The 25653-nt window shown below is 47.7% G+C and overlaps 1 protein-coding gene across 1 annotated transcript in view; it reads left to right on the plus strand.

The window, feature by feature from the left end:
* Positions 1 to 25653, plus strand: part of LOC144500988 (SH3 and cysteine-rich domain-containing protein 2-like) — a 139556-nt gene that overhangs the window by 108734 nt on the left and 5169 nt on the right. The window contains exons 8-10 of the mRNA XM_078224488.1: positions 1613 to 1710; positions 5330 to 5381; positions 20475 to 20612. Of these exons, the coding sequence (XP_078080614.1) occupies positions 1613 to 1710; positions 5330 to 5381; positions 20475 to 20612 (288 nt within the window). The remainder of the gene's footprint in view (positions 1 to 1612; positions 1711 to 5329; positions 5382 to 20474; positions 20613 to 25653) is intronic.

A 25653-nucleotide genomic window follows, 5' to 3' on the forward strand; every position in this document is an offset into this window, starting at 1 on the left:
ACTCGACCAGTAATCCAAGGACCTATATTAATGAGTTCCAGCTCCTCCACCACAGCTGGGGAATTAAAATTAAATTCATTAAGTAAGTAAAACCAATCTGGTTTTATTTATCTAACGAAAAGCTAACATCGGTGATAGTGACCATGAAACCATTGCATTCTCATAACAACCCATCTGCCTCACTAATGTTCTGTTGGGAAGGAAATCTTACCTGATCTGGTCTCTATAGGGACCAGGCCCACATCAGTGTAGTTGAAGTCTAATTTCCCTCTGAAATGGCCTAACAAGCCACTCAGTCGTAGAAGTATTTCATAGAAATACTTGCGATACGGTGGCACAGTGATTAGCACTGCTGTGTCACAGGGACCCGGGTTCGACTCCCAGTTTGGGTCACTGTCTGTGCGGAGTCTGCACATTCTCCCCGTATCTGCATGGGTTTCCTCCGAGCGCTCCGGTTTCCTCCCACAGTCCGAAAGACGTGCTGGTTAGGTGCATTGGCCGTGCTAAATTCTCCCTCAGTGTACCCGAACAGGCACCGGAGTGTGGCAACTAGAGGGCTTTCCGTGTCAGTCAAACTAATCGGGTGCTCCCAGGGGATGGCATTCCCAGGGAAACAGCAATCAGGAATATAGGTCAGGAAACATGGAATGAAATCTTCTAGGCTGATCTACAAAGTTAAGGAAGCAAGTATGTCCTGTGGAATTACAGTGTAGCTTTTAGTAATGAAGTAGGGGTGGCACAGTGGTTAGCACTGCTGCCTCACAGCGCCAGAGACCCTGGGTTCGATTCCTGATTTGGGTCACTGCCTGTGGGGAGTTTGCACATTCTCCCCGTGTCTGCATGGGTTTCCTCCGGATGCTCTAGTTTCCTCCCACCGTCTGAAAGACGTGCTGGTTAGGGTGCATTGGCCGTGCTAAATTCTCCCTCAGTGTACCCGAACAGGCGCTGGAGTGTGGCGACTAGGGGATTTTCACAGTAACTTAATTGCAGTGTTAATGTAAACCGACTTGTGACAAATAAATAAACTAACTTTTTAATGCGTTCCCCCCACCATGTGCAGCTGGCGAGGAGAACCCGCTGGAGGTGCGGGGGAGGGGAGGGGGGGGTCATGCCCAGGCAGCATCCTGGTACTTCCCCTGGCACTGCCTGGGCAGGGGGCAATGCTGGGGGGGGGGGGGGGGGCAATTGTGTGGGTAGGTGGGTGTTCCCTGTGTGGTGGGCTGGAGGTGTTCATGGGTGGGGAGGTTTCTGTTTTAAATTTCTTGTAACAAGGTGCCCTTTCTGCTGGCGTGGCTAACTTTGCCAGCGTGACGTTGTGGGATCCACCCCTTCATTCTTTCCACCCTTGTGCTGAACAATATTCTGGGGGAAGCTGCCTTTGGGGCTGGCAGCTTCCTCACGTTTTGTCCACTCGCTGTGCCACTCTGCCTGTTTTTGAGAGAATTCTACCTGGTGGAAGAGAATATTGAGCAGAGTGTGTTTCCCACACCACTCTCTGTGCCTGGGGAGGAACACCTTTATGTTCTTTGTTGCAACAACAGGAAGCCAAACATTTTGACTGTTCTTCATCTGGCTTAAATCTCTCTGTCTGAAAGCCTGTCTTGTCTTGCAGGTCAGGAAGCCTTCAGTGCGCAAGGACATGTTGCAGATGCATACATACGTGGCACTCTACAAGTTTATACCGCAGGAACATAATGACCTTGGGCTACAGTAAGTACATCTTTAGCTGTACGTGTGATGTCCCGCTCATTAATGCATCAAAAACTGATTGCCTCCTCATCGCAGGAAAAGCTAGGTGACTTGTGACATGATCCATCCAATGTTCTCACTCCCCCAGGGCTCTGTTGTACCAGACACCATCAGAACTTAATTCCATGCACTCTCCTGCATTGTTGAAGATGTACAAGACATTAATAAAGCCACACTTGGATTACTGTGTCCCCCTCTTATAGAAAGGATATTATTAAACGAGAAAGAGTGCAGAAAATATTTACGAGGATGCCACCGGACCTTGATGGTTTGAGTTATAAAGAGAGACTGGATAGACTGGGACATTTTTTCCTGGAGCGTAGGAGGCTTAAGGGTGATCTTGTAGAGGTCTATAAAATAATGAGGGGCTTAGATGAGGTAGATTATCAACATCTTTTTGCAAAGGTAGTTGAATCTAAAACTACAGGGCATAGGTTTATGGTGAGAGGGGAGAGATACAAAAGCGCCCAGAAGGGCAATGTTTTCACACACAGAGTGGTGAGTGTCTGGAATGAGTTGCCAGAGTCTATTATCTTGCAATGCTCACAGGCCAGAACCCTCCTTTTAACTAACATCCAATTAGGTACCAGACGGGGAGGACAATGCGCCTTGTCAGAAAGTTTAGTAGAAAAGGAACCGTGAAGATAGAATTGATTTCCTGTTCAGCTTTGTTGGAAATCAATGGACTGGAAATTCCGAGTGTGATATTCAACTTTAAGAGCAACTTGGCATTGTCTCCATACTAACTCCGGAACGTGTAGACCTACAACCACTCATAAAGGATTGGATGGGATGGGGACATATGTGCGTTTCTGGGTTTTCGAATCAGTGGCAGGGGAGAAGGAGGGAGTAGCAGTTTGGCTATGTCATTGTAGATAGGGTGGCACAGTGGTTAGCACTACTACCTCACAGCGCCAGGAACCCGGGTTCAATTCCAGCCTTGGGTCACTGTCTGTGTGGAGTTTGCACGTTCTCCCCGTGTCTGTGTGGGTTTCCTCCGGGTTCTCCGGTTTCCTCCCACAGTCCAAAGATGTGCGGGTTAGGTGGATTGGCCAGGCTAAATTGCCCCTTGGTGTCATAGATCATAGATCATAGAATAGATCATAGAAACCCTACAGTGCGGAAGGAGGCCATTCGGCCCATCGAGTCTGCACCGACCACAGTCCCACCCAAGCCCTACCCCCACATATTTACTTGCTAATCCCTCTAACCTACGCATCTCAGGACTCTAAGGGGCAATTTTTTAACCTGGCCAATCAACCTAACTCGCACATCTTTGGACTGTGGGAGGAAACCGGAGCACCCGGAGGAAACCCACGCAGACACGAGGAGAATGTGCAAACTCCACACAGACAGCGACCCGCTCCAGGAATCGAACCCGGGACCATGGAGCTGTGAAGCAGCAGTGCTAACCACTGTGCTACCGTGCCGCCAAGATGTGTGGGTATTTGGGGTTACAGGGATAGGACAGGGGGTGGGCATGGGTAAGTAACTCTGTCAGAGAGTTGGTGCAGATTCGATGGGCCGAATGCCCTCCTTCTACACTGTAGGGACTCTGTGATTCTAGATTATGAGAGGATGTAACATTTCAAATGGATGTTCCCGGACCTAAGCACGCACAGCAAACTTGTATTTATATCGAATCTGTATCGCAAGCAGGAAGCAAATGGAAAAGAAAGGGCTTGAATTGAAGCCAAGCATTGGGGAATGAGGAAAAAATAGAGGCTCAGTCTGGAATCCAAAACCTGGTCAAAGAAGAGAGGTTTTAAAGTGAGGAGGAAGGACAAAAGAGAAAGGCTGGCAAAATAGCTGAATAAGTAACAACTGCGAGAGGAATGGAGGGAGCAAGGACTGGGAAGAACCTTGTGTTCGAGGAGGAAGAGAGTGGCTTCAGGTCTCATTGGAGCACATGAATTAGGAGCAGAATTAGGCAAATTCAGCCCTTCGAGCTTGCTCCGCCATTCAATCAGATCATGGCTGATCTTTTCCTGGTCTCAAATCCACCTCTCCACTTGTCCCCCATATCCCTCTTTCCCTTTTTTTTAATTAGAAATATATCCATCTCCTTCTTGAAACCATTCAATGATTTCAGACTCCACCGCGCTATGGGGCAGTGAGTTCCACAAATTCACCACCATCGGCGAGAAATAGTTCCTCCTTATCTCAGTTTTAAATCTACCGCCTCTCAACCTATACCTGTGACCTCTTGTTTTAGATTGTCCCACAAGGGGAAACATTTGGTCTACATTTATCAATCCCTTTTAGTATTTTATATTCCTCGATCAGATTCCCCCTCATCCTTCTAATCTCCAGCGAGTATCAGCCCAAACTGTTTAATCTCCCCTCATACGTCAACCCTTTCATCCCGGGAATCAATCTGGTGAACCTTCTTATGCCAAGATAACCTCCACCAGCAGACGATGCCAGGCTCATTACTTTTATTGGGGGCAGCACGGCGGCACAGTGGTTAGCACTGCTGCCTCACAGTGCCTGGGACCCGGGTTCGATTCCTGGCTTGGGTCACTGTCTGTGCGGAGTCTGCACGTTCTCCCCATGTCTGTGTCAGTTTCCTCGGGTGCTCCGGTTTCCTCCCACGGTCCGAAAGATGTGTTGGTTGGGTGCATTGGCCATGATAAATTCTCCCTCAGTGTACCTGAACAGGCACCGGAAGTTTGGCAACTAGGGAATCTTCACAAGTAACTTCATTGCAGTGTTAATGTAAACCTACTTGTGACATTAATAAATAAACTTTAAAACTTTATTGATGGAGATTCACAGTTGCCTCGTCTCCAACCAACATGTTGGAATCCCAGGATAGCATGGCGCACAGTGATGGGATTGCTTTGCGTCCCACCACATGGTAAGTTCCTGATCTTGGCTTGTTAGGAAGAAGTCTCACAACACCAGGTTAAAGTCCAACAGGTTTATTTGAAATCATGAGTTTTTGGATAGCTGCTCCTTCATCAGGTGAGCCACCTGATGAAGGAGCAGCGCTCCGAAAGCTCGTGATATCAAATAAACCTGTTGGACTTTAACCTGGTGTTGTGAGACTCCTTGCTGTGCCCAACCCCAGTCCAACGCCGACATCTCCGCATCTCGGCTATTTAGCTCATTAACCAGACTGTCAGCCCAAAGACCCCTGGCAACCGTAACCCGGCAACTCCGGTTGAATAAATGAGGAGTAGCGGATTTGCTCAGAAAAATCTTCGAAAGTGGTTTCAACTGTAAACGGAACTCGAGCAATAACAGACAGCGGGCAATAGGAACCTCTCCACTAATGAGCTGTCGGCTTTGGTGACTGCACCACTGCTGTCACAGCCCGCTGTCGTCAGGCATTTTTGTGTGTGAATTGTCCCCTCCCTAAGTCTTTTTTTTTTTTGCCCATCTTCGCATAAAGACGTCTGCTTTCGAAACCACTGACGTGTTAACACCTACATTACGGATGAAGTCTCTTGATGCCTTGTTCAATTACTTTAATGGGCCCGCAAGTGTGAATCATTTCTCAAGGCAAGCTTGCAGTAAGCTCAAAACCACCCAGGGTGAACAGTTTTTTTTAATAATCTCATTATTATTTTACTAGGCAAGGAGACAGAATTGTGGTCACAGACGACTCCAATGAAGATTGGTGGAAGGTAACTATCAGTCTTGTCAGTCGTATCGTTAAAGTGTCAGCAGCTCCTACAAAAACAAGCTTGCAAATGAGATCAGTGGCAGAATAAGGTGAACTTTCTCAACCTCATTGATTGCCAGCCTGACTCTGGACCACTTCATTACAAATACTAACTTCCTATTATGGCGGTTAAAAATAAAACGCCTCTCGATTTTTTTTTTACCCTTCGTCATTCGGAGGTCTCGACAGGTTTGCAAACTTCCAAGACCAGATCCTGCGCTAATAGCGGGACAGAAATATAGCCATAGATTTCAATCGTAGAATAAAACCATACAGCACAGGAGGGGACCATTCGGCCCATCATACCCGTGACTGACTCTCTGAAAAGGCCACTGCCTCATCCCCTCTGATCATAGAGCCCTTACAACGCAGAGAGGCCATTTGGCCCATCTGCCGGAATTGTACTGGCCATCCCGCCATGGGAATCGGAGCAGGCGAGGGGCGGAGCATGGGAAGGTCCGTTGGCCTTGGGCAGGGTTTTACAGTTTGCGGACGAATGAGGCTGTAAAATCCCGCCCATTGAGTCTGCACTGACTCTCTGTCAGAGTATCCTACCCAGGCCCACACCCTGCCCTATCCCTGTGACCCCACACATTCACCATCTAACCTACACGTCATGGGACACTAAGGGGCAATTTAGCATCACCAATCCACTTATCCTGCGCATCTTTGGACTGTGGGAGGAAACTGGAGCACCCAAAGGAAACCCACGCAGACATGGGGAGAATGTGCAAACTCCACACAGACATTCCCTCGAGGCTGGAATTGAGCCTGGGTCCCTGTCGCTGTGCGGCAGCAGTGCTAACCACTTTGCCATCATTTTCACCATATCTTTGCAAACCTTTTCCTTTTTTGATAGACACCCAATTCCCTTATGACGGTTGCAGTTGTATCTGCTTCCACTAATCTTCCAGACTGTACATTCCCAATCATCATAACTTGTTGCATAAATTTTAAAAAGTCTTATCTCCCCTCTCACTTTTTTTCATAATCACTTTAAATCCATGTCCCCAGATTACTTTTTAAAATGTCCTTCATGGAAATAGGGTGTTGCTGGCTATCTCTAATTGCCCTTGAGGCATTTGAGAGTAAACCACATTGCTGTGGCTCTGTAGTCACATGTAGGCCAGACCAGGTAAGGGTGGCAGATTTCCTTCCCTAAAGGAAGGCCATTATTGGATGGGTTTTTACAACAATCGACAATGGTTTCATAGTCAGCATTGGACTTTTAAATCCAGATTTTTATTGGATTCAAATTTCACCCTTTGCTATTCGAACCCAGGCCCACCAGGAGTTACCCTGTGTCTTTTGGTTACTAGTTCAGTGACAATACCATCATGCCAATTTATTTTGACCCGTCTACAAGTTTAAATAGTTTCTCCCTATCTGCTCCACCAAAAGCCCTCAGGATTTTGAACACCACTGTTACATCTTCTGAAAGCCTTCCTTGCTTGAATGAGAACTCTCCCAGTTTCTGTAGCCACTCCACATAATTGCAAATGCCTTCTTCCCAATATGTTATCAAAGTCTTTAGATTGAAAAAGAAAACACACATTTGGTCGTCTTCATATTTAATGCAGCATATTCTATATTTGCAGTGCTATCATTTGGTTTATTCATTGTACTTGTGACAAAAGACGCTGAGGCGGTTATGCACAAAGCAACGTGACACTTTTACGAGGCTCTTTATTCACCTCCTTAAATTGCTCCCACTGCTGTCACCACCAGTGACAGACCCGTAACGACCAGTAATTCACCTCTCTCCAAAGGCAATCGGGTTTGGAGAACCCAGTTCTGTGATTAGGTCCTTTATCTACAGTGAGAGCCCGCTTTAATTATGTAAGATTCTAGCGTTTTCTCCCAGCGGCTGGAACATCACAATCTGTGATTCTATTTGCTTTGGATCAGATTTGCAGTGACTGAATGAGTCACTCTCATTTTGCTTCATGGGACTGCAGCATTTTTACCTCTTTTTTGATGATCAAGTATTCCACCCCCCGCCACCACCCCCCCCCCCCCCCCCGCCCCCCCCCCCCGCCCAACACACACACACACACAAGAAACCTGTGAATCTCTCTGCATAACTACAAAGCAAGCTGAAAATTTCCTGGCTTTCACAGCCACGATTCCATCCTCAGCAACTGTCTCCATCCTTGATTTACTCCACATGGATTCTAACTCAAGTTCCATCCTTCATGTTTCCAATCCACCCGGGCGTCTCCAGGATACACAATGTTCCTTGGACTTCTGTTCTTGCTGCATCCTGAGATCGACACATAGCCATGTGTACACACTCGACCTCTCTCTTCAGCAGCACAGACTCCCCCTATCTCAAAGCGGTCCGTGTCCCCAGTTTCACTTCATTCTTTGTCTCATTCAACGCAAAATAAAAAAATTTCTCTCTCCTTTTCAGGTGTTAAGGAAGCAAGCTTATTGATACTGATGTCCCTCTGGAACCTTCCGTCCCTCCAGAATCTTCTCTTGCCTTCCCTCTGACCCCATTCCTTCTTTTAATCCCATATTCGCCATCCATTCTAACCTTCCCCTCTCTGGTACTGAACATTCTGTACTCAGCAAAGCACCAATTTCATCCCCTAACATCCTCATCTCAATGAATTTTGGGCTCAGCATGATGTTGAACTCTTCTCCCGTCTCCTCCGTCTCTGTGCTCACTTCTTTGAGCAGGAGTCTTTTTCCCGTTCAATGTATCCTTTCACCTGCCTCCAGTATTCTCTCTCTACCTGAACCCCTCTCTCCAGCCTCCCACCTGCTCTTGATCTTTTCATTGAGAGCTGTCAGCGTGACATCGGCCGTTTCAATTACTCTGCTCCTCTCACCCACTCTAACCTGCCTCCCCCAAACTCGCTGCACTCTGTTCTTTCAGGCCCAACCCTGACTTTGTTGTCAAACCTGCTGACAAGGGTGGCGCTATTGTTGTCTGCCGTACTGACATAAGAACATAAGAACTAGGAACAGGAGTAGGCCATCTGGCCCCTCGAGCCTGCTCTGCCATTCAATATGATCATGGCTGATCTTTTCATGGACTCAGCTCCACTTACCCGCCTGCTCACCATAACCCTTAATTCCTTTACTGTTCAAAAATTTATCCATCCTTGCCTTAAAAACATTCAATGAGATAGCCTCAACTGCTTCACTGGGCAGGGAATTCCACAGATTCACAGCCCTTTGTGTGAAGAAGTTCCTCCTCAACTCAGTCCTAAATCTGCTCCCCCTTATTTTGAGGCTATGCCCCCTAGTTCTAGTTTCACCCACCAGTGGAAACAACTTCCCTGTTTCTATCTTATCTATTCCCTTCATAATCTGATATATTTCTATAAGATCTCCCCTCATTCTTCTGAATTCCAATGAGTATAGCCCCAGTCCACTCAGTCTCTCCTCCTAAGCCAACCCTCTCAACTCCGGAATCAACCTAGTGAATCTCCTCTGCACCCCCTCCAGTGCCAGTATATCCTTTCTCAAGTAAGGAGACCAAAACTCTACACAGTACTCCAGGTGTGGCCTCACCAGCACCTTATACAGCTGCAACATAACCTCGCTGTTTTTAAACTCCATCCCTCTAGCAATGAAGGACAAAATTCTATTTGCCTTCTTAATTACCTGCTGCACCTGCAAACCAACTCCTTGAGATTCCTGCACAAGGACACCCAGGTCCCTCTGCACAGCAGCATGCTGCAATTGTATACCATTTAAATAATAGTCCATTTTGCTGTTATTCCTACCAAAATGGATGACCTCACATTTACCAACATTGTACTCCATCTGCCAGACCCTTGCCCATTCACTTAGACTATCTATATCCCTTTGCAGACTTTCAGCGTCCTCTGCACACTTTGCCCTGCCACTCATCTTACACTTGGTCCCCAACTCCAAATCATCTATGTAAATCGTAAACAAACTGACCTCTACCTCGCAGAGGCTGAACGTCAGTTTTCAGGCTTTTCTTCCGACCTCTCCCTGGACCCTGGCCCCAACATCGAACACCAAAGCTTTGTTTCAATGACTGTCACTGACCTTCACAGCCTCCAGCTTCATAGTCCCCCAACCCTGTGCAACCCGCTTCTACCTCCTTCCCAAAATCCACAAACAGGGCTGCCCTGCTAGACCTATCGTATCAGCCTGTGTCCTGCTCCATGGAACTCATTCCTTCCAATCTTGGCTCCATCCTCTCTCCCCTTGTCCAGTCCCTTCCCACCTCATTTTGTGATTCCTCTGATGCCCTACAACACATCAACTATTTCCAGTTTCCTGACCCTAACCACCATCTCTTCACTGCGAATGCCCAATCCCCCTACACCCCTATCCCCCACCAGGATGGTCCAGCTAATTTCTGCATCTTTCAAAGAACAAAGAACAATACAGCACAGGAAGAGGCCCTTCGGCCCTCCAGGCCCGCGTCGCTCCCTGGTCCAAACTAGACCATTCTTTTGTATCCCTCCATTCCCACTCCGTTCATGTGGCTATTTAGATAAGTCTTAAACGTTCCCAGTGTGTCCGTCTCCACCACCTTGCCCGGCAGCGCTTGGTACTGCTTGGTCAGACATTTATGTAACTCCATATTCACGACATTGTGAGTGTCATCTGAAGGTCACTCAGTTCAAGGGCAATTAGGGATGGGCAATAAATGGTGGCCCAGCCATTGATGGCCATATCCCATGAAAGAATATTTTAAAAATCGCCTTCTCCTCCAGTCGAGGCCCCAGACATTGCTCCCAGGTGAATCAGTGATTTACTTGCACCGTGTTGAGTTTAGTCTACTGTATTCGCTGCTCACAGTGAAGTCTCTTCTACATTGACCGGTGGCCGCTTTGTGGAACACCTTCACTCAGTCACAAGCAGAACGGCAAGATCAGAGTGACACGGTGGCACAATGGTTAGTGCTGCTGCCTCACAGTGCCAGGGACCCGGGTTCAATTCCGGCCTCGGGTCACTGTCTGTGTGGGGTCTGCACGCTCTCCCCGTATCTGCATGGGTTTCTTCCGGGTGCTCCGGTTTCCTCCCACAGTCCAAAGATGTGCAGGTCAAGTGGATTGGCCGTGCTAAATTGCCCCTTAGTGTCAGGGGGACTAGCTAGGGTAAATGCATGGGGTTATGGGGATAGGGTCTGGGTGGGATTGTGGTCGGTGTAGACTCGATGGGCTGAATGGCTTTCTTCTGCATTGTAGGATTCTATGATTCTAAGCATGGCCCTGACCTTCCTTGCTCTCTCGCTCCCATCCCTGTCCTCAGCCTTCTGCAACGGTCCAGTGGAGCCCAAAGCTGAACCAACTGCAGCTCAACTTCCAATTAGGCACTTTACAGCCTGCTGGACTCAGCAACTTCAGGCCATGAACTCTGTCCTCCATTTTATTTTTGCTCCCCCAAATGCCAGTCTGTTATCCACAATGCTGACCAATTTCTGCTATTAACACATTCTGCTATTTAACTTTCAGACAGTGCTGACCTTTATTCTGCTATTAACACCTACTCTGGACCAAAGCTTTAGTCTTTAATACAATCATCACCACTCCCTCTGTCTTGTGTTCAATGACATCCTTGTCATTTAGAATCCCTATAGTACAGAGGGAGGCCATTCGACCCATCGAGTCTGTACCAACCACAACCCAACCCCCCAGGCCCTATTCCCGTAAGCCCACACATTTACCCTGCTAATCCTCCTCAATTTTAGCATGGCCAATCAACCTCATCCGCATATCTTTGGACTGTGGGAGGAAACCGGAGCACCCGGGGGAAACCCACGCAGACATGGGGAGAATGTGCAAACTCCACGCAGACAGTTACCTAAGGCCGGACCTATCCCTGACCTTCTGACTTTTTACTTTGCTCCAACTGCCGCCCCCTCTTTTTCAACAGCATAAAACCCATCACATTTTGACCCCCACTCCCTCCCCCAAGTTTCGAAGAAGTCATATTAGACTCAAAATGTTAACTCTGTTTATCAGTCCACAGATGCTGCCAAATCGGCTGAGTGTTTCGAATGTTTTTCTGTTTTTATCATTGAGAATTGCATCCATCCAATTCCAGAAGTTCTTGTCTGGGATAAACAGATTTTTGGGGAGTGGGCAGCAAAGTGGATCCCAAGACCTGCCATGATATTGAATGGGGCAGCAGGGTGGCCCAGTGGTTAGCACTGCTGCCTCACAGCTCCAGGGACCCGGGTTCGATTCCCAGCTTGGGTGACTGTCTGTGTGGAGTCTGCACGTTCTCCCCGTGTCTGTGTGAGTTTCCTCCGGGTGCTCCGGTTTGCTTCCACAGTCCAAAGATGTGTGGGTTAGGTCGATTGGCCATGGTAAATTGCCCCTTAGTGTCAGGGTGATTAGCAGAGTAAATATGTGAGGTTATGGGGATAGGGCCTGGGTAGGATTATTGTCAATGGGCCTGTCTGGGCACTGTATGGATTCTATGAATGGACAGCAGGCTTGAAAGACCATAAAATCCACTCATACTCCTATTTCTTGTCTTAACGGGAGTCGGACAGTTACTTAAGGATGACGAACTAACAGGGTTTCAGGAAAAAGAAGCAGTTGTGGGACTAAAAACAGAAAATGCAAGTCTGACAGCATCTGTGGAGAGAGAAAAGCAGAGTTAACATTCTGAGTTTAAATGACTATGCTGCAGAACATTTTGAGTCATTTAGACCGGCCAGAGTTCTTCGATGTCATATGCCCCACTGCCAGCGAGAACGGGGAATTTGGCGCTCAGCCAAATCTCCACTCACAGCAGCGGGACCGGAAAACCCCAGCTGCGGGTGAGGTCGGAGAATCCCAGCTTCTATTTCTCTGCACAGACGCTGCCAGACCTGCTGAGTTTATCCAGCATTTTCTGTTTTTACTTCAGTTTTCCAGCATCCGCAGTTTTCGCTTTTATTTGGGAGGATTCACAGATAGTCGTACAGTGCGGAAAAGGGCCCTGCGGCCCATCGAGTCTGCACCGACCATAACTGCCACTAAAGTCGCACTGATCCCATTTCCCAACACTTGTGCCACATCCCTGAATGTTTTGATGTTTCAAGTGCTCATCCAAATACTTTTTCAAGGGTGTAAGGTTTCCGACCTCCACTACCTTCCCCGGCAATGCATTCCAGATTCCCACCACCCTCTGAGTGAAAAAAGTACTTCTCAAATCCCCTCTCAATCTGAATTGCTCTTCCATTGAACCAACATGGGTACGATGGATTGAATGGCCTCCTTCTGCGAGGCCATTTCTATGATTGTATAATTGATCGTTATTATTACTGAAATCACAGCAACCTCTACTAATTCATAGAATCATAGAAACCCTACAGTGCAGAAGGAGGCCATTTGGCCCATCGAGTCTGCACCGACCACAATCCCACCCAGGCCCTACCCCCACATATTCACTCGCTAATCCCTCTAACCTACGCATCCCAGGACTCTAAGGGGCAATTTTTAACCTGGCCAATCAACCTAACCCGCACATCTTTGGACTGTGGGAGGAAACCGGAGCACCCGGAGAAAACCCATGCAGACACGAGGAGAATGTGCAAACTCCACACAGACAGTGACCCGAGCCGGGAATCGAACCTGGGGCCCTGGAGCTGTGAAGCAGCAGTGCTAACCACTGTGCTACCGTGCCGCCCAATTCAAAATGCTCTACTTAGGGATCTCAAAGAGAATATAGTTCCTCCTGTGAACCGGTGCAGTGCATATCCTCAGATTTTCCAGTACACATTGCAACATGGAGCATTTTCCCAAACATGGGTGGAATTTTCCCTTCCCGCCAGCCATGGGAATCGTAGCGGGCAAGACACGGACCATGCAAAGGTCCGTTGACCAAGGGCGGGATTTTCCGGTCTTGGAGCGAGCATGGCTGGAAAATCCCGCCCAATGGCAGATCATGAATTTCTGTTCCTTATGGTATGACGCCGGTTACTCATAGAATCTCAACAGTACAGAAGGAGGCCATTCAGCCCATCGAGCCTGCACCGGCCACAATCCCACCCAAGCCCTATTCCTGTAACCCCACATATTCACCCTGCTGATCCCCCAGACACTAACGGGCAGTTTAGCATGGCCAATCAACCTAACCTGCACATCTTTGGACTGTGGGAGGAAACCGGAGCAACCGGAGGAAACCCATGCAGACATGGGGAGAACGTGCGAACTCCACACAGACAGCGACCTGAGGCTGAAATTGAACCTGGGTCCCTGGCGCTGTGAGGCAGCAGTGCTAACCACTGTGCCACCGTGCCGCTCCCAATGAGGCTCTGTGTTGGGACTGAACATTCAGCGCATCATCTCTGCATTCACCACAGCGACACCTCTCTGTATCCAACCCTCTGAATCTTCTATACCTGCCTGAACCAGAAATCCTTCAAACCTCCTCTTGACCAACAGTCCCTCAAGCGTCCGTCACCTTCTATTCACTAGTTTATTGGTTTTATTTTTAACAGCTGATTTACAGTTGGATGTCATGGGAAATAAATGAACAATCCTATTCTGACTTGAAAAAATAAAGATAGTAAACATTTAGGGTGAGATTCTTCAGCCTCCCAGCCACGTGTCTCCCTCAGGCGGGAGGTGGCGCATTATTTGCAAGCGGCGGGATTCTCTGGTTCTACCGCTGTCAATGGGGATTCCATTGGCATTACCCTACGCCGACAGGAAACCCACGGGCGGAGGTGCGCTGCTGGCAGGACTGGAGAATCCCGCTGGCATGGACGGCTGAAGAATTCCGCCCAGAGAGTCTTGGTGCCACTTGATTTGAGAAGGTGCTGCAATGCAGTACTGAGGGCGTGCTACATTGTTGAAGGTGCCGTCTTTCCGATAAAATGTTAAACCAAGACTCCTTCCCTCCTCTTGGCCGGATGTAAAGGATCCTTATTTCGAAGAAGAGCATCGCTGGTACCCTGGCCAATATTCACCCCTCAATCAATGTCACTAAAGTTATTATCACATTGCTGTTTGTGGGAGCTTGCTGTGTCAAAACTGGCTGGCGTGTCTCCTATAATCACTAATGTGACGACAGTACCAAGATACTTGTGGAGGAAGAATAGAACCAACCGGCACGGTAGCACAGTGGTTAGCACTGCTGCTTCACAGCTCCAGGGACCTGGGTTCGATTCCCGGCTTGGGTCACTGTCTGTGTGGAGTTTGCACATTCTCCTCGTGTCTGCGTGGGTTTCCTTCGGGTGCTCCGGTTTCCTCCCACAGTCCAAAGATGTGCGGGTTAGGTTGATTGGCCATGCTAAAATTGCCCCTTAGTGTCCTGGGATGCGTAGATTAGAGGGATTAGTGGGTAAAATATGTAGGGATATGGGGGTAGGGCCTGGGTGGGATTGTGGTCAGTGCAGACTCGATGGGCCGAATGGCCTCTTTCTGTACTGTAGGATTTCTATGAACCTTTCAAGTCAAGATGTCCATCTAGACTCGACACATCGGCTCTGTTCTCTCTCCACAGATGCTGCCAGATCTGCTGAGATTTTCCAGCATTTTCTTTTTTGGTTTCAGATCCCAGCATCCGCAGTATTTTGCCTTTACCAAAATACTTTAAAGTTCTTCAAGACAACCAGTAGTCATGAATGTAAATGCAAGATTTTTTTGCACTCTAAACACTGGTTAAGTAGTTACTTAGACCACTGCCCCATCCCTAGATTTGGCTGCCTGTCGCCATGTCTTCATTTTAACCTGTTTTTCTTTGAACAGACAGGCAGGAATGCTGCAAACTCCTGATTTAAATATGCAGGTCAGATTTGATCAGGTGAATCTCCCGAGGAAGCACAGCCACTCTGGCGCCAACGTGCTATGTCAGTTGGAGCCTAACCCTCACCCACACCCCAGTCCAGCCACTAAGATTGGCTGGTGCTCCATGTTGCTCACTTTTCAAGCGAGTATTGCCTGTTTTGTGGGTTGCACTCTCCTCTCTCTCAAGTTCCCAGCCCGCCAGGAATTAAAGATTAATCTTGTGCACTGTTTTGAATAACCCAGTAGATGAGTACAGGGAGGTGATGGCCTAGTGGTATTATCACTGGACTATTAACCCAGAAACTCCACTGTTGTTCTGGGGACCAGGGTTCGAATCCTGCCACGGCAGATGGTGGAATTTGAATACAATAAAAAAAATATCTGGAACAAAGAATCTTCTGATGACCGTGAAACCATTGTTGGAAAAACCCATCTGGTTCACTAATGTCCTTTAGGGATGGAAATCTGCCGTCCTTACCTGGTCTGGCCTACATGCGACCCCAGAGCCAACGTGCAACGTGGCTAACTCACTACTGCCCTCTGGTTGGGTGCATTGACCCGAACAGGCGCCGAAGTGTGGCGACTCGGGGAATTTCACAGTAAAACTTCATTGCAGTGTTAATGTAAGCCTTACTTGTGAGTAATAAATAAACCTTAACATGGGATGGGCAATAAATGCTGGCCAGCCAGCAACGTTCGTGTCCCATGAATGAATTTTTAAAAAACTGGATGTTTGGACGATCCAAGGTGGAGATTTGAGGGCAGATTGTTGGAGGTGTGAAGTCACGTGATGAATCCTGCAAGAAATCTGTCCAATCAGACCTATCCATCACCACAAATCCTCCTCCTTCACTTGATAATAATTTCCAACTTATTTGTCCTGCTCCTTTTTGGAATTCCGTGGGACTGTTGGTTGGAATGCTGAACAGTGACTGTTTATGTGAGTCTGATGCCTAATTAATCCTACAGGAGCCATGAGGCTGTGGCCTGATATTTATTTCAAATTATTCACAGGAGGAGATGTACAGACAGGTCGAGGCATCAACCGCTGGCATGAATAAGTACTGTTCTGATTTACAGGGAGCCCATTAGTTCCGATGACAATACGAAAAGCAGACTAGACTTTTTTTTTCATCTCTTCCCCTTCACTGTGTGTGTGTGTGTTATATTGCTTTGCTTTTGGATCGGCCAATAATTCAGCATCGCTGAATTCATCACCACCCACAAGCTGCTCTGCATGTTGCACCTTTACGACAAGGTCACACAAACCTTATCCCGCCAGACTATCTCGCTGGTCTTGTCTGCATCTAACTGGTTACTTCTCTTAACTGCACTCAATGTTTGCCTGAAAGTCTCTAAATGTTCGCACTCTGGCCGATATTACACAACATCCATCAGCTGCTGGTGTAAGTAAGAGGGTTTTTTTGGGAGCTGTGGTAAACCATTGTTAGCTTATTGCCTGTGTGTGTGTGACATGTCTGGACACATCCCTGCCGGCCCTACCTGAGACTCCTCCCCCCCCCCTGGTCCAGGTATAAAGGCGACTGCTCCCCACCCCCCTGCCTCAGTCTGGACCAGTTCATCGGCATGGGTGTGCTCCAAGTCTTTTGCTAATAAAAGCCTATTTGTTCTTGCATACAAACTAGTCTTTGCTCGATTGATGGTGCATCAGGAGCGTCCCCAGGATATTAGAATTGAGTGTCTTTAAGATAGATATAGACAGATTCTTGATTAATAAGGGGATCAGGGGTTATGGGAAAAAGGCAGAAGAAAGGGAATGAGAAAAATATCAGCCATGATTGAATGGCAGAGCAGACTCGATGGGCTGAGTGGCCTAATTCTGCTCCTGTGTCTTATGGTCTAGAATCGGGAATGTTCCTCCAGACCTTGGAAGACATCCCTAAATTTCTACTGCCCCAGCTCTCAGTACAACAGCATCTTTTTGGGAACCTTCTATCCCGCCCCCCCCCCCCCCCCCCACCCGCCCGCCCCCCGCCCGCCCCCCGCCCGCCCCCCCACAAGCCAAGCCATTGCCTTATGCTGAGCACCATTACATTGGGTCCCCAACAGGGACCATCCCATGTGGGGTGGCACAGCGATTAGTTTTGCTGCCTCACAGGGCCAGGGACCTGGTTCAATTCCCGGCTTGGGTCACTGTCTGTGCGGAGTCCTCACACATTCTCCCCGTGTCTGCGTGGGTTTCCTCCGGGTGCTTCAGGTTTCCTCCCACAGTCCGAATGATATGCTGGTTAGGTGCATTGGCCATGCTAAATTCTCCTTCAGTGTACCCGAACAGGCGCCGGAGTGTGGTGACTAGGGGATTTTCACAGTAACTTCACTCCAGTGTTAATGTGAGCTTACTTGTGACACTAATAAATAAACTTTCAACCTCCTACTCTGACTCTCATTCCATCCACCAGTCTTAACCTTATCCCTGTGAGCTTTGGACAGAGCAACCGTTTTCAGATACTGAAACCAGCCTTGTGAGATTTCTGAATTCATATTCTTTGAGAATTCCCATACGTCAATTCTGCCCAGGATTGAAATCGATGCAGAGGTGACTGTGCCTCTTTGAGCTTTGATTTTTCAGACACTTTCAGAGGGAGCAGAGTCAGAGTATTGGTTGCAACGTCACAAGAATGTGGCTTAAGTATTCAGCGTCCTTTCCTGGATAATTCTTCCTGATCCTTAATTAAAAGTGGATTTGTAAAGATAGGGGAATATGACCGGCAATTAACTTCAGTGATTATAGCCCCATGGAGATAATACACACGGCTTCTACATCTAATACTCATATGTAGCTTTGAGTGCTGCTTATCCAAAGCGTGTCCATGATGCCTCAACATGAAGATGGCCATAACTGAGTGAAGCTTTTAACTCTTTCTCATACCATTTTCTTATGATGCGTAGTTCATGCAGAGTTCAATGTTTTCTTATTATTTTATGACCCTTAAACCATTGAGCAAATTGTTAGACAACAATGGATGATTGGATGATCTTGTGTCCAGTTATGCTGTCCCTTTGCTTCCTATCTTTGCTCTTCTGAAATATGCACTTTAATGTACAAGTGTTTCATGTCCTATCTCTTGCAATCCCTATAGTAAAGGCAATCTATTCCCCATCTATACCACAGTAATTTCCTCCTTTAATACTCACCCTGCTGTGATAAGAAGCCTTTCAGAAAAAGCTGGTTGTTTTAGCCTAATAACTATTTCAGCTTCATATTATATCATTAATTCCAACTCGCTTCTGAATCACTGGCCTAGATACTGAGGAAATAGTTAAACATATACTTCCATTTACATGGTGCGGTTCACAAACCTCAAAACCTCCCACATGAAGTATCTTCTGAAACATTAATCACTGTTGTAATGTATGAAATGGAATGGCCAATTTCCACACAGCAAGATCCCACAAACAGCAGGGGATAATGACGAGATAGCCTATTCCAGTGAGTTTGACTGAAGGATAATTATTGGCCTTGACCAATGGTGAAGGCAATGGCCTAGTGCTATTATCGCTAGACTATTAATCCAGAAACTTAGGTAATGTTCTGGGAATCACGGGTTCGAATCCCACCACGGCAGATGGTGCAATTTGAATTCAATAAAAAATATCTGGAATTAAGAATCTACTGATGACCGTGAAACCATTGTCAATCGTCGGAAAACCCACCTGGATCACTAATGTCCTTTAGGGAAGGAAATCTGCCGTCTTTCCCTGGTCCAGAGCCACAGCAATGAGTTTTATTCTCAACTGCCCTGAGGCAATTAGGGATGGGCAATAAATGCTGTAAGAAGTTTAACAACACCAGGTTAAAGTCCAACGGGTTTATTTGGTAGCAAAAGCCACACAAGCTTTCGGAGCTGCAAGCCCCTTCTTCAGGTGAGTGGGAATTCTGTTCACAAACAGAGCATATAAAGACACAAACTCAATTTACATGAATAATGGTTGGAATGCGAATACTTACAACTAATCATGTCTTTAAGAAACAAAACAACATGAGTGGAGAGAGCATCAAGACAGGCTAAAAAGATGTCTCCAGACAAGACAGCCAGTGAAACTCTGTGGGGGTTACAAATAGTGGGACATGAACCCAATATCCCGGTTGAGGCCGTCCTCGTGTGTGCGGAACTTGGCTATCAGTTTCTGCTCAGCGACTCTGCGCTGTCGTGTGTCGTGAAGGCCGCCTTGGAGAACACTTACCCGAATATCAGAGGCCGAATGCCCGTGACCGCTGAAGTGCTCCCCAACAGGAAGAGAACAGTCTTGCCTGGTGATTGTCGAGCGGTGTTCATCTCTCCACTCATGTTGTTTTGTTTCTTAAAGACATGATTAGTTGTAAGTATTCGCATTCCAACCATTATTCATGTAAATTGAGTTTGTGTCTTTATATGCTCTGTTTGTGAACAGAATTCCCACTCACCTGAAGAAGGGGCTTAGAGCCTCGAAAGCTTGTGTGGCTTTTGCTACCAAATAAACCTGTTGGACTTTAACCTGGTGTTGTTAAACTTCTTACTGTGTTTATCCCAGTCCAACGCCGGCATCTCCACACAATAAATGCTGGCCAGCCAGTGACACCCATGTCCCATGAATTAATTTAAAAAATGAACTGAGGAGAACTCCCCTGCTCTTCTTCGCGGCTGTGCCATGGGATCTTTTACATACACCTTTGCTTAATGCCTCACTCGAAAGATGGCACCTCTGACTGTGCAGCATTCCCTCTGTACTGCACTTGACCATCAGTCCCAGTGAAGTGCTCAAGTCTTTAGAGTGAGACTTGAACCCATGAGCTTCCGAATCAGAGGCAAGCCTGATGCCCAGTGAGTCGAGGCCAAACAGGAAGCAGTAACTATATTTTTTTCAGCAATTGTTCGATTTCCGTTATTCTTCTGTCACTGTGGGTTCTGTAAAATCTGCCCCGCAGAGTAAATGTACTGAATGCCACGGCAAAAAGAAGCTGAGGTCCAAAGATCTCCTACTTCAAACAGTTTTATCAGATCAAGGAAGTGGCAGAAGGTTTTGGACACTCGCTTTTGCAAAGCGATTTTTCACAGTGGCACCTAATTGCCTGCATTTTAGATGATGCAGTGATTGTGGGAGTTCTGTAATTAGACCATATCTTACTCTGATGTTATATTAAAGGAGAAACCACATGTAGCACCTGGTCTATAACATGCTGTCTGCTGTTTAATGATTCATTTTCATCCGTTACCCCCAAGGACAGGTTTGGGGGGGAAAAATGATCAACGTTGTTTGGGAATTGCCCGGTCGGTGTGTTTTGGGCAGAGAATCGCTCAATTCTCACCCAGCTCTCTTCTGCTTTGTTCCAGGGCAAAATTGGCGACAGAATTGGCTTCTTCCCGGCAAATTTTGTTCAACGTGTCCGGCCTGGAGAAAGGGTTTGGCAGTGCAGCAGAACATTCCAGGGTAGCAAAGAGCAGGGACAGTTGCCCCTAAAAGAATTACAGGTCAGTAAAAGCTTGAAAAAGACAATGGAATTGGAATTCTCTGACTGAAAGAGTAGGCAGATGTCTCTCCCTGGGAGGCATGGTGGCACAGTGGTTAGCGCTGCTGCCTCACAGTGCCAGGGGCCCGCGTTCGATTCCCAGCTTGGGTCACTGTCTGTGCAGAGTCTGCACGTTCTCCCCGTGTCTGCATGGGTTTCCTCCGGGTGCTCTGGTTTCCTCCCACAGTCAGAAAGACATGCATTGGCCATGCTAAATCCTCCCTCAGTGTACCCGAACAGATGCCGGAGTGTGGCAACCGGGGAATTTTCACAGTAACTTCATTGCAGTGTTAATGTAAGCCTACTTGTGACACTGATAAATAAACTTTAAACAAATGCATTATGCAGTCCATGAGTGTCACTGTTGAACTCCTGGCTAATGGAAATGTCCCGGCTGAGTTGAACTCAGATGAGAAAGGACAAGAGCAGTGTCATTGCATTCGGCAGGCGAGGGGAGGAGAGAGGGTTGTGGGGATCAGCTGATTGGGATTATGGACTTCCGTTGCCAGCTATGAATATTGACGAATGCATCAGGCGACAGTACTATCTAACAAGTCCCACCTTGTCAAACTGCTGCTGTTAAATGTATTGGCTGAGCATAAGCGAGGCATAGATTACAAAAGCAGGATAGTCATATTGGAGTTGGATAGAATTTTGGTGAGGCCACAGCTAGAGTACTGTGCATTTCTTTGATTGATTTATTATTCTCACATGTATTAACATACAGTGAAAGGTATTGTTTCTTGCGCGCTATACAGACAAACATACCGTTCATAGAGAAGGAAAGGAGAGAGTGCAGAATGTAGTGTTACAGTCATAGCTAAGGTGTAGAGAAAGATCAACTTCATGCAAGATAAGTCCATTCAAAAGTCTGACAGCAGCAGGGAAGAAGCTGTTCTTGAGTCGGTTGGTACCTGACCTCAGACTTTTGTATCTTTTTCCCGATGGAAGAAGATGGAAGAGAGAATGTCCGGGCTGCATGGGCCTTAATTATGCTGGCTGCTTTGCCGAGGCAGCGGGAAGTGTAGACAGAGTCAATGGATGGGAGGCTGGTTTGCGTGATGGATTGGGCTACATTCACGATCTTTTGTAGTGCCTTGCGGTCTTGGGCAGAGCAGGAGCCATACCAAGCTGTGATACACCCAGAAAGAATGCTTTCTATGGTGCATCTGTAAAAGTGGGTGAGAGTCGTAGCTGACATGCCAAATTTCCTTATTTCTGGTCGCTACATTATCAGAAGGAGGTGGGTGCAAAGGAGATTCACCAGGATGCTGCCTGGGATGGAACATTTAAGTTATGAGGAGAGATGGGGTAGGCTTGGGTTGTTTTTGTTGGAGCAGAGAAGACTGAGGGGCGACCTGATCGAGGTGTACAAGATTATGAGGGACATAGACAGAGTGGATAGGGAACAGCTGTTCCCCTTAGTTGAAGGATCACTCACAAGGGGACGTAGGCTCAAGATGAGGGGCAGGAAGTTTAGGGGGGCTGTGTGGAAAATCCTTTTTATCCAGAGGGTGGTAAGGGTCTGGAATGCACTGCCTGGGAGGGTGTTTGAGGCGGGTTGCCTCCCGTCCTTTAAAAAGTATCTGGATGGGCACTTGGCACATCATAACATTTAAGCCTATGGGCCAAGTGCTGGTAGATGGGATTAGGTGGGAGGTCAGGTGCTTCACACGTGTCGGTGCAGACTCGATGGGCCGAATGGCTTCTTCTGCACTGTATCATTCTATGATTCTATGATCTCTGCCCCAGTGGACTGCATGTTCTAGCACCCGTGACATCAGGGATGGGGCATGGCGAGTGTTTGGAGGGTGAAGAGGGTTTGAGGGTGAGGGCTGGAGAGCCATTTGTATCTTCGTTTTCACTGGGATGAAGTCCCACAGCACGAAGGCGGGTCTGTTGAACAGCTCACCATCACTCCCAGCAGTCCCTGTGGCTGCCTCCGCACTTCCTCCCACGTCAGCTGGCCATTCGGCCCATCGATTCTGCACCGACCCTCTGAAGGGGCATTCTACCTAGGCCCAACTCCGCGCCCTAACCCCATCACCCTGTGCACCGATTGTGGCCAATCCACCTAACCTGCACATCTTTGGACTGTGGGAGGAAACCGGAACACCTGGAGGAAGCCCATGCAGACACGGGGAGAACGTGCAGACTCCGCACAAACAGTGACCCAAGCCGGGAATTGAACCCGGGTTCCTGGCGCTGTGAGGCAGCAGTGCTAACCCACTGTGCCACCGTGAAGCCCCAGTATCTGCAACAAATAAATTTCCACTTGCTTTTTGATTAATATTGGTAATAAGAGCTTTTTCTGAAGCCAAAGATTTGCCTTAAACCTCCAAAGATAAAATCAGAATGACCGTCAAGTGAAAAAGAAGCCAACCAAAGCTTCAAGCCCAAGTAGAGGAAATTGATTAGAATTTTCCTTTTAATTTTCTTCAAGAAAATACAACAATATGTATTCAAATAGATTCATTTTGTAATGTTTGTAAGATGAGTAATGGTGGTCCAGAGGGAGGGGGGGGGGGGGGGGGTTGTCACAATCCATGGTCTATTAATAAGCAGACAGAGGTTGAGCCATATTGTAAGGTCATTACTGTAACACAGAGATTACATTTTTAATTTATATGCCGAAGCAGTGACTCTGGATAAGAAGCTGTGTTTAACAGGACACTGCAGCAGATGGTCCATTGCTGTTTTATGTAAATGCTCCTGGTTCCCTGCCAGTTTCAGCTACATGGTGATATCAGAGCCGAACACTGATACCGACCCCAGGTCCCACTGTAAGCACAACTGGATCTGTGTAAAAGCACAAGACACAAAATGTATCTCCTGCTCTCAGCTTTCAGTCCCGACGGAGTTGGAGCAGAAAGACTGCTGATCTTCACTGGTATAAAGATTATTAAGTGACTGTGTAGAACGCTAAATGAGAAGAACACAATGTCAGGACTGATGCGCTGGCGCTCTGAGCTTTGCTTCTATCCCCGGGAGCGCCTGCCCGGCAACGTTTATTGGATGCAAAGTTTCCCGCTGTGGGTACTGTTTAGGAGGGGGAGGTTGATGTCCTCTCTGAGAACTAACACTCAACCACTCAAAGAGAAGTACGTCCCTCCATAATCTGTTAAAGTGTGTGTGAGAAAGGGGATTATCGGCGCTTCAGCAACATTGTGGTTGAATCAAAATATCTACTTGAGACTGTAAAATCAACAAGTAACACTTTAATTATCTAACTAGCAGTGAACAGGTTAACTAAACTATTAACAAACGGAATAAAACGCTATTCTAATGGAATGCTGTTTAGATAAATACAATTCCCATTTATTCACAAAAATAATAGAAATTTTAGTCACACAAAATACAACCAGGTTTTAGCGCTCTCTCGCGCTCTCTCTCGCGCTCTCTCTCGCGCTCTCTCTCACGCTCTCTCTCGCGCTCTCTCTCGCGCTCTCTCTCGCGCTCTCTCTCGCGCTCTCTCTCACGCTCTCTCTCTCGCGCTCTCTCTCTCGCGCTCTCTCTCTCGCGCTCTCTCTCTCGCACTCTCTCGCGCTCTCTCTCACGCTCTCTCTCGCGCTCTCTCTCTCGCGCTCTCTCTCTCGCGCTCTCTCTCGCGCTCTCTCTCGCGCTCTCTCTCACGCTCTCTCTCTCGCGCTCTCTCTCTCGCGCTCTCTCTCTCGCGCTCTCTCTCTCGCGCTCTCTCTCTCGCGCTCTCTCTCTCGCACTCTCTCTCTCGCGCTCTCTCTCTCGCACTCTCTCTCTCGCGCTCTCTCTCACGCTCTCTCTCGCGCTCTCTCTCTCACGCTCTCTCGCGCTCTCTCTCTCGCGCTCTCTCTCTCGCGCTCTCTCTCTCGCGCTCTCTCTCTCGCACTCTCTCTCTCGCGCTCTCTCTCTCGTGAGCTTTGACAAAGGGTCGTCTGGACTCGAAACGTCAGCTCTTTTCTCTCCTTACAGATGCTGCCAGACCCGCTGAGACTTTCCAGCGTTTTCTCTTTTGGCTTCAGATTCCAGCATCCGCAGTAATTTGCTTTTATCCAATACAATCTTACAACTCTTAGCATTTTACCATTTTTATAATCTTACAAACACCAACTTCACACCAGTACCGATCAGAACAGCTCTCATTGAGGCCTCCCAAGAATTGCTGCAGGAACTATGATGAGACATTAAAAGAAGAGTAATTTCATTTTCTTCAAACTTTCTTGTTAGTTATTGGAGGTAGGAAGGATGGGGGGGGCGGGGGAGGGCGAGATGGGGAGAGGGGGGGGGAGGGGTGAAGGCCATTTGGATTGTTCCGGACTCTTCAAAAGTGGGCAGCGTAGAGATGGATGTGTTGGTGAACCAGTCAATCAATGGCGAGAGAACGTGGAATTGGGGAGTTTGGAGTTTAAAGTTTATTTATTCGCATCACAATGAAGTTACTGTGAAAATCCCCTGGTCGCCACACTCCGGCGCCTGTTCGGGTACACTGAGGGAAAATTTAGCACGGCCAATGCACCTAACCAGCACATAGAATCCCTGCAGTGCAGAAGGAGGTCATTCGGCCCATCGAACCTGCACTGACAATACTCCCAGCCAGGCACTGTCCCTGTAACCCCACATATTTACCCTGTTAATTCCCCTGACACTAATGGACAATTTATCATGGCCAATCCACTCAACTCTCACATCTTTGTGGGAGGAAACCGGAACACCCGGAGGAAACCCACACAGACATGGGGAGAACCCGCAGACTTGGCATAGTCACCCAAGCCAGGAATCGAACCCGGGTCCCTGGCGCTGTGAGGCAGCAGTGCTAACCACTGCGCCACCATGCTGCCCCGGGTTGAGGGGAGGATCGCAGTGATTAGCGCTCTAGGTATGTATCCAACCGTAGCCAGAATCTTTATCCACATCCCAAAAGCTTTAGACCACTTCCAAAATTCCACACATTGCACCTGTATTTCTGTATTTGGAATGATGTGTATGCTTGGTGGGGGTGCGGGTGCGACATCATGTGCTGCCAAGGA

Source organism: Mustelus asterias, chromosome 11 (genome assembly GCF_964213995.1).
Source record: "Mustelus asterias chromosome 11, sMusAst1.hap1.1, whole genome shotgun sequence".
NCBI lineage: Eukaryota > Metazoa > Chordata > Chondrichthyes > Carcharhiniformes > Triakidae > Mustelus > Mustelus asterias.